Raw genomic sequence first — 14,670 nt, 5'->3', positions numbered from 1 at the left:
AAATGCATTCAAAGAAGGTTATTTGTCAAATACTTTCACGTGCTTCTTGCAAAAGCTATACATCTTTATTTAAAATGTGGCAGATTAAGTTATGTTGCTACATGAACCAGAAGAATGTACTAGTCCTTATATTCTTGCAGTGTTCTAACTATTTGGACTCATCTGTTACAGGCTCAAGATGCCAACACCTGGCATAGGTCAGAGCCGGAAATACCCTGTAGATCCCATTACTTAATAGCAGTAACTTAATTTACAGCTCTCTAGGTAGTAAGCCATGTTGCTTTTTGCCAAGCAACACAAACATAAGGGTGGGGCCCAAAAGGTCAAAAATCGCCAAGGAGATTCTCAGGTACGTCAAGATAAAAGTGTAAAAACTGCCCACTATTTTCCAAACTGAGTGCCTGAATTTGAGCCATGTTTAAAACCAGAATAATTCCAAGTCCCTCCCTAAAGTGACCTGATATCCAGAACCACCTTTGGAAAACAGGCATTTTAAGTGGCCACTCAGCATCTAAACTTTAAGCACCAAGGTAGACACATGACAAGTTTTTTTTAAATGGAAGTTAACATACTTCGCCCCCAAGCTGTCTAGCAGTTCCCAATCTTATCAGTGCCACGATGAACCCTGTCCTCCTCAGTGGGTCATGACGCTCCTGGTGGTGTTGGGGAGACCTCTTCTGGGTCACGCCAGGCCAGCAACCCACTCTAATGGCCTCCACAGGCCTCAGAATGTCCCCCAAAAGCCTCTGAAAAGCTTCCAGTTTTCAGAGACAACTTCTGGTTTAACCCTGAAAACTGAAGTGGCTTTCAGAGGTTTCTGCAGGACATTCTCAGGCCTGCAGAGGCCAGTAGAGTGGAACACTGGCCCAGCATGGCTGCCCAATGCCTCCGGAATGGCTATTTGGAGCCATTTGGGTGCAAGAGCGGGCAGGAGGGCCCAGTGCACGAAACACCTAGCATGGGCAAAGTTGTCTTAATGACCACCACCTCAAACACAATTTTTAAATTTTTCCTTGTATTGAACTATTCAAGACTCCAGGAACTTTTAGCACCACCCTCTGATGTTAAAAGATATAAGGGCCCTTCAAGCTCTGGAGGCATATTTCAAATTACAAAGTGCTGTTTTAAAAAGGCCTATACTTTTGTATGATGAAAGTAACAAATCTGAAATACATTTTCCCCAATTAGAAAAAGTTTACACAACAGTGTGTCTTAATTTTGGAAAGATGTTATCCTATGCATATTCAGAGGTGACAAAGACTCACATTCCAAGGGGTTGAGTAATACAGTAAACAAGCTGTTACAAGTAAAGTCACAAGATTAAATACTGAGTGTATAATTATTGCTAAGTCTATCCCAGATTTTCTATTACCTATGTTTTGATAAGTTTAGTCACAATTTTTGATTTTCAACACAAAGGAAGACCTTATATAAAACATCATACAAGTTGACCTTATATATATTTTTAAAACACTAAAAGCTATAACTTGAATGCACTCAGACCTGTAGCAGGCTGTTGCTGCTGTGTGAGTGTTGCAGCCATGGCAACAGCTGCTGCATTTGGTATGTTGCTGAAAGGAGTAGGTCCAGTTGTAACTCGCGGAGCAGTCTGCCACTTCTTCGCTTCTGCTCTCCTTGCCTCAAATACATCCACAGCATCCCCCAGAAAAGTTTTTCTGTAACCGAGATATTGATCTTTGAGCATCTGAGGAGATACAAGTAATGTTAGTTCATTACATCTCATCTTAAATATTTCAGGTTTTGTCCAGTTTTGACAGCTGTTATAGCATACTACAAGCTGGAGTATATACTTCCCCAGGATATTAGTTGAGAACTTAAAAGAAATAGGGTATCAGTCAATTAGAAATCATTGAATTTTCTGTGATCCTCAGATAAGTTGGGGGGGGGGGGTTAAACCTGTCTGACTTTAGTTTTGTCTGATTTTTACCCAAGGCCAGATCCTGAAAGATTGCCTACCAGTAATTGTTACCTAAGAACTGTAGTCTTAAATTTATTAAAAATACAGTAAAAGATCATAAGATACGTTTTTATTCATTAACTTTTAAAATTCTGGTCTCCACGACCTTTTTGTAAACACTATCAAAGTAAGCGCACTGTAAACAACATGCCAGTAGAACCATTAATCAAAACCTTTAAGGTGCCTAGTTTGTTAAGCCAGAGGCTCTACATATAACCCAACTGCGAGTGTGCAATTCAATTCAGTGGAAAGACAAGCAACAAGGAATAACTGAGCAAGTGCAGCTACACATAGTTGCAACCTGATTTACTCAGAAGTAGACACATTGCTTTCCATAGGTCTTATTATCAAGCAATGGTGCACTGAATTGTTGTCTCAGACTTTGTTTCAAATGGAAATGAGGATTTATCCTGGTGTTTTAAAAACCAGACCTCTGCCAAAAAGTTTGCAGAATGGAACTAGAGTGCCAAAGGGTTAGGTGTGATCCTGCCAAAGAGAACTAGGCTTACTTTATTTAAATGGAAGTGTTGAGTCCTGGCTTATTTTTGTCTCAGAAGCAGTGAAAAGGTTAAGTTTAGCTGCTGTTTGCTCTGAGCCTGCTTGCCTGGAAACTATTTGCTCTGTCCTCATCTCTGCTGCTGATGTGCTTGAACCCGAGTGAACTTGCAGATAAGGCAAGGAGATGATCTACGCTTCCTTTATTGGCTGAAATTTCTTGCCTTATAGGCAAGTATCTATGGTATATCCTACTTTTCTATATGCTCAAGATGGCTTATAATCACAACAAAATCAATACTGCAAAGACCTTTCTACACTGCAGCATAAACAGCAAGGTACATAACAAAAGCAATCCTAACTTGCCCTAAAGAGAAAGAAACAGATGCCATCATCTCAGATGAAAGTCAGACAAAGTTAACAGATACCAGTTCCATTTGAGAATAAGCCTATTTTCCAACAGTAAAGAATTGCCTACTTTCCAACTCCAGTTATTAAAAAGCCACTGTAAAAAACACTCTGGAACAGGAACACCTTTCATATTAAGAGCAGCTAAAAAGAAGCCATACCTCTTACAAGTCAAGCACCACCAGGTGGAATAAAAAAACAATGAATTTGGCAAGTGAATAGCTGCTTACCTTTCCCATAAGGACTCTGACATAACTGCCTGACTTAGTGAAGGCCATGTTTTGCAGCTAACACTAAGGAAAACAATATAAAGCTTAAGTTGGTCTTGTAAACTCCTAACTTAAAATGTCCCTCAAAGAATGAATCAGTAGCCTTTCCCCTTTTAAAGGCATAATATAGACCAACGTCCTACCACAATGTAAAAAAACAAAACACAGAGTGTCGTTGGAGACTCGGCCAGGAACCAGCACCATTCAATCAACGTTCTTCTATTAAAACAAGAGACACAGAGACCACAAAGGCAAAGTAAAGGAAAATTTAGTCCTTTAAGAACATTGACAGCTATTCATGTCACAATTTTGATTATAAAACATACGTAGATGTGATTTACCTTCACATTTTCATGTATTGATTGAAGCTGTGCAGCTAGAGCTACAAATGTTTGATAGATTTTCTGCATAGCCATGGATAAATCTACAAGACATGAAGATTTCAGAAGTCAAGACCCATTGCAATATGAATCATATTAGCACCAATATTAGGGCATAATGTGCTACCAGGCTCTAACAAGTATCCTACCACACAAAGTAAGATATGGAGTGTCAGACTACTTAAGAACATAAGAACAGCCCCACTGGATCAGGCCATAGGCCCATCTAATCCAGCTTCCTGTATCTCACAGTGGCCCACCAAAAGCCCCAGGGAGCACACCAGATAACAAGAGACCTCATCCTGGTGCCCTCCCTTGCATCTGGCATTCTGACATAGCCCATTTCTAAAATCGGGAGGTTGTTCAGACACATCATGGCTTGTAACCCATAATGGATTTTTCCTCCAGAAACCTGTCCAATCCCCTTTTAAAGGCGTCCAGACCAGATGCCATCACCACATCCTGTGGCAAGGAGTTGCACAGACCAACCACACGCTGAGTAAAGAAATATTTTCTTTTGTCTGTTCTAATTCTCCCAATACTCAATTTTAGTGGATGTCCCCTGGTTCTGGTGTTATGTGAGAGCGTAAAGAACATCTCTCTCTGAGAGTCCAAATAGTTTGGTAAGAAAGCAACAAATACTGTGCATCTATCAGTAACACATTTCTTTCTAGCACAAAAGGTTTAGTTTTCAAAGCCCTCATTTTAATTAATCTGCACAATTCAGAAGTATGCTAACAAAACCTCTGAGAATCATAGAGTTGGAAGGGATAGGTCATCTAGTCCAACCCCCTGCCCATAGCAGAAAACCCTCCTAGAGCAGGGGTCTCCAAACCCCAGCCCGGGGACAACTTGAGGCCCATGGGGAGCCTCTATCCAGCCTGCATTCAGCCTCTGGTCCCCTGAGAGCCCCAGGCCCCCTTAACCAAATGCAACTGGAGCTGTGCTTTTGGCTGCATCCAGAGGGTGTTGTGAGGGCTGGAGAGACTGCGTGCACCCGGCCCTCAGAATGCCTTAAAACAGCGGTTCTCAAATTTCAACACCAGGACCCACTTTTTAGAAGGAGAATCTGTCAGGACCCACCAGAAGTGGTGTCATGACCAGAAGCGGCAGGAAGATTTTTAACAATCCTAGGCTGCGATCCTACCCACACTTACCCAGGAGTAAGTCCCATTTACTATCATTGTTAAAAACAAACGTAGCAGCCTATTAAAAGTACAGATCTGTAACATTTCCCCAAATGCAGTCACATATCATGGTAGCATCATCTAATACATTAAAAATAAAATGGGGACCTACCTGAAACTGGCTCATAACCCACCTAGTGGGTCCTGACCCACAGTTTGAGAAACACTTCCTTAAAGCCTAAAAACATCACTTCCTGGTTTTCCTGAAAAACCAGAAGTAACTTTTCATGCCCTCTGAAGGCTTTAGAACTTTTCTGAGGATTGGGTAGGTGTTTCCTGTGATGTGCTGGTTCTGAGGTATTTACTCCTGCTTGGGAAGTGGGGGAATGGGAATCCATTTGAGTGTGTGCTCAATTTCTATTTCTATAGTGTGTGTTGGTGCTTGGAGAAAACCTGGAAATTTGAGAGCATGCATTTATTCATTCATCTAAGTTCCATCTCTAGTGTATTTAAAAAATTTTCTCTGGCCCTCAAAACTGTGCCAGATATTTGATGGTCAAAAAATTTGGAAACCCCTGTCCTAGAGCATCTTGGCAGGGATGAGAGGCTGCCTTATTGAAAGCAACTAGAAATAAAATTCTGAAAGGAGACTTCAACTTGTTGATTTGTCAGAACAACAAGTTATATGTAGATATTCAATTTTATTTTTTTCCCACTTCACTATATTTATAGACTGCTAAAAATATGATATTTATAGGATATATTTATTATATAAGATCAAATATTTATAGACTAATTTTTATTTAAAGACTGCTTTTCAACAGAAAAAGCAGAAGTAGTAGCTCAAAAAGCATGAGTAAATGGTCCCCTGCCCTGAAATGGCTCACAATCCAAAAAGAAGCAGAACACACAAACCAGAAGCAGTCACTAAAAGAAGCAATGCACTGGGGTGAATAGGGGTAGTTGCTCTCCTCCCTGCTAAATATAAGATAATTACCATTTTAAAGGGTACCTCTTTGCTCAATTAGCAGGACATTTGATTAAGTGCTTTGAAGAAGTGGTTCTCAAATTTTGTGTTCACCACATACTTGCCCTTCCTAGACAGCAAGACATTCTGTCCGTGATTTACACCAAAAGGCCTTTGAGGAGTTGCTGCTGGAAACAGGCAGACTGAATCTCCCACAACAAATGCTGAGTTCAGAGGAGTTTGGAACACAACAGAATATCTTGCAGTTTTCCAAACCTCTCCATGAAGTCTGGGACTTTCTGCTGGACCTTACTAGAATTTTTAAAAATAATTTCACCACGGGTCCACAAGCATGCCTGGGTGAAGATGATACTTGTGAGAGCAATCAAGGGTTTGGGTGGCAACTCTTTCCTGGATACCAGATTGCTTTTTCTGGATCCTAATCAATATATTTGTATAAAACTAACAATGAAGTAGCTAAAGAAATGTATGAAAGCACTAACTAATACCTTGTGGAGTTATATGGGAATTGTTTGCCTGAGTGGCAAGATGATTTTCCAGTTCTTCTATTTGTTGTCTGTACTGCTGCAATTGTACTTCAAACTGTTCAACCAAGATCCTGAAGTAGCTAGAGAAAGGAAATTTTAGAATATATAGAACATCTATCACAAACATCCATACAAAAAGGTGTTCATGTCAACTTCGTAAAAGTCAATGATACTAATTGTCTAGATTTAGACTTTACCTATAATAATAATAATAACTAGGTATTTATATACCGCCTTTCTGGTCATCAGATTACTCCTCTGACTTTATTCAAGGCGGTTTACATAGGCAGGCGTTTCTAAAAACCTCAAGGGGATTTTTACAATCATAAAGGTTCTCTCTTTCAAGAACCAACAACATTTCAGAATGGATCTTCCTGGTTTGGTCTCACTTCTGGCTTCCAGTTCTCCCACACAGGCTGGCAAGTAGCTCCATCTCTCACATGGAGGGCAGCCAAGACGCTTGCTCACACCAAGAGTAGGTTGAATCACTCAGCTGGGCTTGTCAGCTGCTTCAAGGTCTCGCCATTCTCAGCCGTTCAGGGAGCTGCCAGTGTCCTAGAACTGGTGACCTTCTGATGTTATCTTCGGGCTAACGGAGGCTCTACCTTCTAGACCAGACCTCCTGCCTATGTACCCACTACCCACTTTCAAATACTGGAGAAATGTTTATTCCTGGAGTATACAATCCCTGTTCACAAGCCAAGAAAACCCTCTTATCACTGCTATTTTTTAATGGCAGTTTATAGAAATGACCTTTTTCTCACACATACTTTAGCTATATTCATGTTACAACCCTACTGAAGGGAAGAGGTAGGTTTCATGAAATAACATGCATGCAAAGTGTCAACAACTGATGGATCATGTGGTTCACACATTTGTATTATGATACCAACTACGTGCAAGTTCAAACTAGTGGAAGCAAAGAACTGAAAAACAGATATAGCTGCCAGCATGTTCTGCGAATGATGGTACAAAATGCAAGTGAAAGTGTTCACGCAGTGCTGTAGTAATTAGGATTTATAACAATTCTCATTGTTCTGCACGTGCCAGCTTGCCCAAGTGGATTTACTTGCCCAAGTAGATTTACCCTCTGGATTTACTTTCACTTGTCTCATGCATTAATCTAATGGAAAGTAGGAACAGTTGGGCAGCTCAATCCTATCCCCCGGTGGTGCCCAGAGAAGCAGTGGTGCCGAAATGACCACCGCTGCATCCTATGGGGCTGGGGCAGCCACTGGAATCTCCTCAGGATAAAGGAACATTTGTTCCCTTACCCTGGGTAAAGCCAATGCGGGTCCAAGGCAATTCCTCAGAGCTGCACCAGCTATTTTGCTAGCGCAGAACTAAGGAGGACCATATAGGGCTTCGCAGGCCAGGAGGGGGCATAGCCTTCCTGGGTCCAATCCTCCTCTCCCCCACTCTCCCTTCATCCAGTTCTGCCCTTCTGCTGCCTTCCACCCACCTTGAAAAGCTGCTCTGCTGGCCAGCAGAGAAACTTAGCACTGGCCACTCCATGAGACACCTTCTTGGCACCGAGGTTCAATGCCTATGCCAGCTCCTCATTGCTGGCACAGAAGTTCCTTATGGCGCTTTTGCGATAGTGGTTGCCCAGGCAGCACGGTGGCCATCAGCACTGTCCAAATATAGGATCGGCCCTTAGGCCCTTAGTGAGCTAAGCACACCACAAGCATGCAGAAGGATGCCTTTAACCAATTAACAATATACTATGATTCACGGAACAACAAGAACAGCACACACTTAATCACAACTTCTAAAACTGTACTTACTCTGCTGGTGCTGTATTTTCATGTTGAAGGCCTGGAGGAGTTTTTTGTGTCCTTAGTGCTATTTCAGCATTTTTAAGTTCCTACAAAAACAGGAGGGGAAAAGTTGTGCTTATAAGCATGTTTTAAAATTCACTAAGTACTGTAGTAAGATTTTCATATAAATATTTACCGCTGAACAATTTTCTTCAAATAGTTTAGCCAGTTAGCCTGAACTATGAACTTTCCTATGCTCAGGATTACTGGGTTTGAGGGCAAAGACGACAATCAAGACAATCAGTGCCATTTTCTGTGTTAAACCAAACTTCTAGGTTGCCTCCAAATGAATCTCCAGGTGCTATCCATCAAAGTAGACAAGTATGCATGATATGAGAAGCAGACATAGTGAATAATGTTGCAGCCTTGCACCCAGAGAAGAGCTGGTCAAAAACTGCTTTATTCCCTCATACAACCAAGGACCACAGATGCAACCCAAAACTTATTCCTCACCAGATCACACAGGCTATTATATTACTTCAGTGTTGCCAAATCTTCACTTCAATTCATCCATGTAATTTTTTTTTTATATTCACAAACATCTGCTCCTCACAGCAAAAGAACAATCAAACAGGAAAAGAAAATCACAGCTAAGTGTCATCAGCACAATGATGGCATTGAAACCTACATTTTACTGTGGTCACCCAGAGGCTTCAAATACACTGAACAGATCAAACATGAAGAACTGTATAGTGAAGTTCTGGGAATAAGGAGATGAAGAGTAGTCACTAAACTACTGTAGTTTCCTTCAGGAGAACAATATTCTAGCACAGTGCAGTCATACCAATACAGTTCTCAGCTATATAAACATAAGCATGGCTTGGCCCATGAACACTGTTAGACAAATAGCCATTTTTCTGCAGAAAAGCAAATGCTTATTTTTTCCTATGTTTAGGCTTCAATAAATGGTCCTACTCAGTTGTCATACCTGAGCAGTTTCCACTTTCAGTTTGTCAATGTTAAGAGTGTTTCTCTGCAATCCACTGGCAGCCACTGATAAAAGCTGTTTCAAAGCTTTAATATCCTCCTGAACTTTAAGCATGGCTTTGGAAGACATTCGACTAATTTCCTCTTGAACCTGTTTTTGTTCTTTTACAAATTTCCTGGGGGAGGGGGGAAAGAAGAAGAGAGAAGAAAAAAGATTCATTCACAATCCATTCCCAAACATATACTGTAGCTCTTTAGAACTTATGTTTAGAACTTTATAAGTGCCTTAGCCGAGACAAGACTACCAATGAAAACAGGATTTTGTGTTCATGGAATGTGAGTAATGATATCCAAGATACCACAGCTGTTAAAATTCAATATTTTAGAAAAACAAATAAAACAGGCTGGCATTTTTTTAGGAGTTAGTCAATTTCAAGACAGTTTACCTTCTTATTGAAACACTTGAAATTTCAATGAGGGAGAAAATACTTACTGGAGATTGTCTACATCTTGGCAAATTACTGGAGGTAGATTTTCATCTTTCAGTGCTTTACTATCCCTGCCAATAGACAATAAGTGCTGTATTGGTATGATGCAATTAAATTGTTTGCTGCAGTAGCTTTTATATAGCATTGTAAATCTAAATCTGAAACTATTTAGATTTAGAATCTATAGCACTGTAATTAAAACTATTCAGCAATGAACTTGTATGTTCTACTTATAAAAATCATAAATATCAAGTAGCAAAATAAGAAAAAATTTAAGAAAATTTTTAGAAGGCTTAAGAACATAAGAACAGCCCCACTGGATCAGGCCATAGGCCCATCTAGTCCAGCTTCCTGTATCTCACAGCGGCCCACCAAATGCCCCAGGGAGCACACCAGATAACAAGAGACCTCAACCTGGTGCCCTCCCTTGCATCTGGCATTCTGACATAGCCCATTTCTAAAATCAGGAGGTTGCGCATATACATCATGGCTTGTACCCCATAATGGATTTTTCCTCCAGAAAATTTTCCAATCCCCTTTTAAAGGCGTCTAGGCTAGACGCCAGCACCACATCCTGTGGCAAGGAGTTCCACAGACCAACCACACGCTGAGAAAAGAAATATTTTCTTTTGTCTGTCCTAACCCGCCCAACACTCAATTTTAGTGGATGTCCCCTGGTTCTGGTATTATGTGAGAGTGTAAAGAGCATCTCCCTATCCACTCTGTCCATCCCCTGCATAATTTTGTATGTCTCAATCATGTCCCCCCCTCAGGCGTCTCTTTTCTAGGCTGAAGAGGCCCAAACGCCGTAGCCTTTCCTCATAAGGAAGGTGCCCCAGCCCCGTAATCATCTTAGTCGCTCTCTTTTGCACCTTTTCCATTTCCACTATGTCTTTTTTGAGATGCGGCGACCAGAACTGGACACAATACTCCAGGTGTGGCCTTACCATCGATTTGTACAACGGCATTATAATACTAGCCGTTTTGTTCTCAATAACCTTCCTAATGATCCCAAGCATAGAATTGGCCTTCTTCACTGCCGCTGCACATTGGGTCGACACTTTCATCGACCTGTCCACCACCACCCCAAGATCTCTCTCCTGATCTGTCACAGACAGCTCAGAACCCATCAGCCTATATCTAAAGTTTTGATTTTTTGCCCCAATGTGCATGACTTTACACTTACTGACATTGAAGCGCATCTGCCATTTTGCTGCCCATTCTGCCAGTCTGGAGAGATCCTTCTGGAGCTCCTCACAATCACTTCTGGTCTTTACCACACGGAAAAGTTTGGTGTCGTCTGCAAACGTAGCCACTTCAGTGCTCAACCCTGTCTCCAGGTCATTTATGAAGAGGTTGAAAAGCACCGGTCCCAGGACAGATCCTTGGGGCACACCGCTTTTCACCTCTCTCCATTGTGAAAATTGCCCATTGACACCCACTCTCTGCTTCCTGGCCTCCAACCAGTTCTCAATCCACGAGAGGACCTGTCCTCTAATTCCCTGACTGTGGAGTTTTTCCAGTAGCCTTTGGTGAGGGACCGTGTCAAATGCCTTCTGAAAGTACAGATATATAATGTCCATGGGTTCTCCCGCATCCACATGCCTGTTGACCTTTTCAAAGAATTCTATAAGGTTCGTGAGGCAAGACTTACCCTTACAGAAGCCATGCTGACTCTCCCTCAGCAAGGCCTGTTCGTCTATGTGTTTTGAGATCCTATCTTTGATGAGGCATTCCACCATCTTACCCAGTATGGATGTTAGGCTGACCGGCCTATAGTTTCCCGGGTCCCCCCTCTTTCCCTTTTTAAAAATAGGCGTGACATTTGCTAATAATAATAATATCCTCCAATCTTCTGGCACCGTGGCCGTTTTGCGGGACAAGTTGCATACCTTAGTCAGGAGATCTGCAACTTCATTCTTCAATTCCTTAATAACTCTTGGGTGGATGTCATCAGGGCCCAGTGACTTACTGATCTTTAATTTATCAATGAGGTCTGAAACATCTTCTCTTTTAACCTCTATCTGACTTAACTCCTCGGTCAGGAGGGGCCGTTCGGGCAGCGGTATCTGCCCGAGGTCTTCTGCCGTGAAGACAGATGCAAAGAACTCATTTAATTTCTTAATTAATTTAAGAACTTAATTTAAGAAATGGTTTCCTTATCGTGACCAGAACACAAATTGACCCAGTCAATATGAGGATAATTGAAGTCCCCCATGATTACAACCCTGTCCCTCCTTGTCACCTCCCTGATCTGTTTCCTCATTTCAAGGTCCCCATCAGATTTCTGGTCTGGAGGACAATAGCACGCCCCCAGTATTACATCACTGCACAAACCTGGTAATTTAACCCACAGAGAGGCTTCTTTCCATAATTCTAACTAACAATTAAGAAAACACAGAGACAAGACAATAAAGATTAAGGACCCAATCCGAAACATTCTCAGTGCTAGTGCTGAGCTCCAGCACCAGGGCTGAATGTCACAAACATGCAGTAAGGCACATCTGCGGCACCCGGAAAGGAGGAGCCACCAGCTCTGGGTCAGCACCAGTCGGCGCTGAGCTTCAGCACTGCACGGAGGGCTGGCAGGCACACCAGCTGGCAGTAAGTAGTTTCGGGATGGGGGAAGGTAGAGAGTGGGCGGAACAGGGCAGGGGGGAGAACTGGGGCAAGAAGGGGTGGGACCAGCAGAGCTCTGCTCCGCCGGATCCTAAACCAGATCCTAAACCGGATCCTAAATGTCAAGCCAGAAGGTGCGATAATGGAGTCTCTCAAGTCTGCGTCAGCAAAACAGCCAACACAAGACTTGAGAAGCCACTGCGAGATTTGGTACTCTCCCCAGGGGAAGGGGACAAAAGTTTCCTTCCCCCAAGGAGACTTCCGGTGCTGGATGCACCTAAACCAGATCCTAAACCGGATCCTAAATGTCAAGCCAGAAGGTGCGATAATGGAGTCTCTCAAGTCTGCGTCAGCAAAACAGCCAACACAAGACTTGAGAAGCCACTGCGAGATTTGGTACTCTCCCCAGGGGAAGGGGACAAAAGTTTCCTTCCCCCAAGGAGACTTCCGGTGCTGGATGCAGCGGTAGCCATTTAGGTGCCACTGCACCTCGCGAATCCTCTGGCTTTAGGATTGGGCTGTAAAGTCAACTGTTTCAAGCTTTATCATTCTCCCTGGAAACTACAGTATTGGAACTCCAATTTCATTACCTTAAGTATCCAAATTAAACCTAGTCAATGTAGTCCAATCAAGTACTGCCACGTGTTTAGAGGCACACAGTCCAATTAGTATTTCTTCAATTGAAAATATTGACACTTACTCTGGTCTTGTTCCTGTTCTGTCACCTAGAAAAAAGTTACCTTAATTAAAATTAAGAAGTTTTCTAATGTAGGGCATTCCTAGATATCCATGTTAGCCCAGCTGTCAGCATAACAGGGCATTCAAATATTAGTTATAAAAGTGCAACATTAAATCAATTCCCATGTTGACTCCCACTGAAGTTAAACAAATAATATTAAAGTATACAAGTTTTCACACACACACACACACACACACACACACACACACACACACATTAATGTACAGAGCAACTATTATCTGACTATTTTTTCAAAATTTTAGCATTCTCCTAGTACTCATCACCTAAACCTTAACAGTAAACTACAATGGAGAAAAGTTCCTCAGCATCCAAGACTCCTCAAATCAATTAGAGAGAGACTACCCCCAAATCATTCTCCCCAACAGAATTCAAACTTTATTCATATATGGGTCCCTTTAGGGAGAAGGGCAGGATATAAATAAAGTTTATTATTATTTATATTATACAATGCTCTGATTAGAAGAATGCATCTATAATTCAGCTAGTTTTACAAAATGAAAGTACAAGACCAATATTTCCTTAACCTGTACATCACTCTCAGTAGCTATTTCACTCACAGCAATATTTTTAGTAAATTGAATCCATTATTGCAAAATTGTTAAGACATTATCCATACAAAATCCTGACTGCTGTGTCAAGCATTTGGCTCTAAAATCAAGGTTATATTTTTTGGTAACCAATTTCTCTCAACTACAATGAGAAAAATAGTGGAATGAGTTCTCATAGGGGGTGGGGAGGAATGACCATGTTTGCCAAATGAGAAATTTTCCAAATGAATTATAACCTAAAATCAGAGTTACACAAAAGCTAGTGGCTAAGAGCTCCATTTAGAAACTATCTGGTTTGCTATCTCTGCCATTAACTCATTAGGTAGCTTTAGCTTACTCATTCTCTCAGTCCCATTTGTAATACAAGGATAATAATATTGACCTACATCACAAGTTGTAAGAATTACATGAAGATAATGTATACGAAGCACTTTCAGCCCTCCAAATGCCAACATAAATCTTGAATCAGGCCATTATACAAATTCCCAGATTCCAAAGGCTTTAAAATCTCTTCACCTCACCCCAATTAAAAGATATCTGATTCTAAAAAATAATTTAATCCACCTTGCAGGGTTATAGGTTAAAGACAGCATGCAGCTTATTTGCCAACTTTCAATAATTATTCTCATAGACTTTGCACAAAAGTAGTATACAAAAACCCCCTTACTTTTTTTATCTGAAGAACTACTGAAGTCTATGCCACCAAGACCTTCATTAAGTGTAGTAGCAGGTACTGCAGCTGTTCCCAGAGTCAAACCCAAAGCATTCTGTCCAAGTCCTGCAAATAACCCAGCAACTGCATCAGAGATTTCTTTCCATCTTCAGGCATCAGCATTAAACATATTAAATATCACATGTTGTAAAGCAATAAACCTTTAGAAAAATCAACAATTAGGAAAACAGGAATCCATGAATCTTGTGGTTTGGTTTAGGAACAACAAGTTCCAGCAAATGCTGTGGATGAGTTCAGCTCACAGCTATATATCATCTCAGGAAGAGATACGTGCTACCGGGATTTTTCCAGATTGCTGGTCCTAAGCAGAAAGAGTTTTTAACATTTCTTTAGGTTCAAGAAATGGACAAGTAATGCTGTTCAAGATCATATACTTGTTTTGCACCATAAGCACCCAAACTTTGAAGCTTTCAGGATAAGGAACAAGCAACAATTATTTCTACCTTTTTAAATACCAAAGGATCAGCAAGTCATACAATATAGCCAAACTGGAAGAGATTTGTCTCCAGGTTGGTGCATACAGCCAAAATCATATATATTCAAAATTCCTTTAAAACCTACAAATACTATCTCTTTAAAAACTAAAAGCACTGCCCATGGCAT

The 14,670-nt window shown here is 41.3% G+C and overlaps 1 protein-coding gene across 2 annotated transcripts in view; it reads right to left on the bottom strand.

Annotated features, from left to right (window-relative positions):
- NUP58 (nucleoporin 58) overlaps window positions 1–14,670 on the bottom strand; it is a 34,993-nt gene that overhangs the window by 10,382 nt on the left and 9,941 nt on the right. For both annotated transcript variants that reach the window (XM_066619745.1, XM_066619746.1), the window contains 8 exons: window positions 14,002–14,112; window positions 12,727–12,751; window positions 9,413–9,478; window positions 8,921–9,095; window positions 7,960–8,039; window positions 6,134–6,252; window positions 3,492–3,574; window positions 1,504–1,705 (listed from right to left, as the gene is read on the bottom strand). In XM_066619745.1, the coding sequence (XP_066475842.1) occupies window positions 1,504–1,705; window positions 3,492–3,574; window positions 6,134–6,252; window positions 7,960–8,039; window positions 8,921–9,095; window positions 9,413–9,478; window positions 12,727–12,751; window positions 14,002–14,112 (861 nt within the window). The remainder of the gene's footprint in view (window positions 1–1,503; window positions 1,706–3,491; window positions 3,575–6,133; window positions 6,253–7,959; window positions 8,040–8,920; window positions 9,096–9,412; window positions 9,479–12,726; window positions 12,752–14,001; window positions 14,113–14,670) is intronic.

Source organism: Tiliqua scincoides, chromosome 3 (assembly GCF_035046505.1).
Source record: "Tiliqua scincoides isolate rTilSci1 chromosome 3, rTilSci1.hap2, whole genome shotgun sequence".
In the NCBI taxonomy this organism is placed as follows: Eukaryota; Metazoa; Chordata; class Lepidosauria; order Squamata; family Scincidae; genus Tiliqua; species Tiliqua scincoides.
Note: the sequence above shows the minus strand (reverse complement) of the source record. Positions and strands in the feature narration are given on the sequence as shown.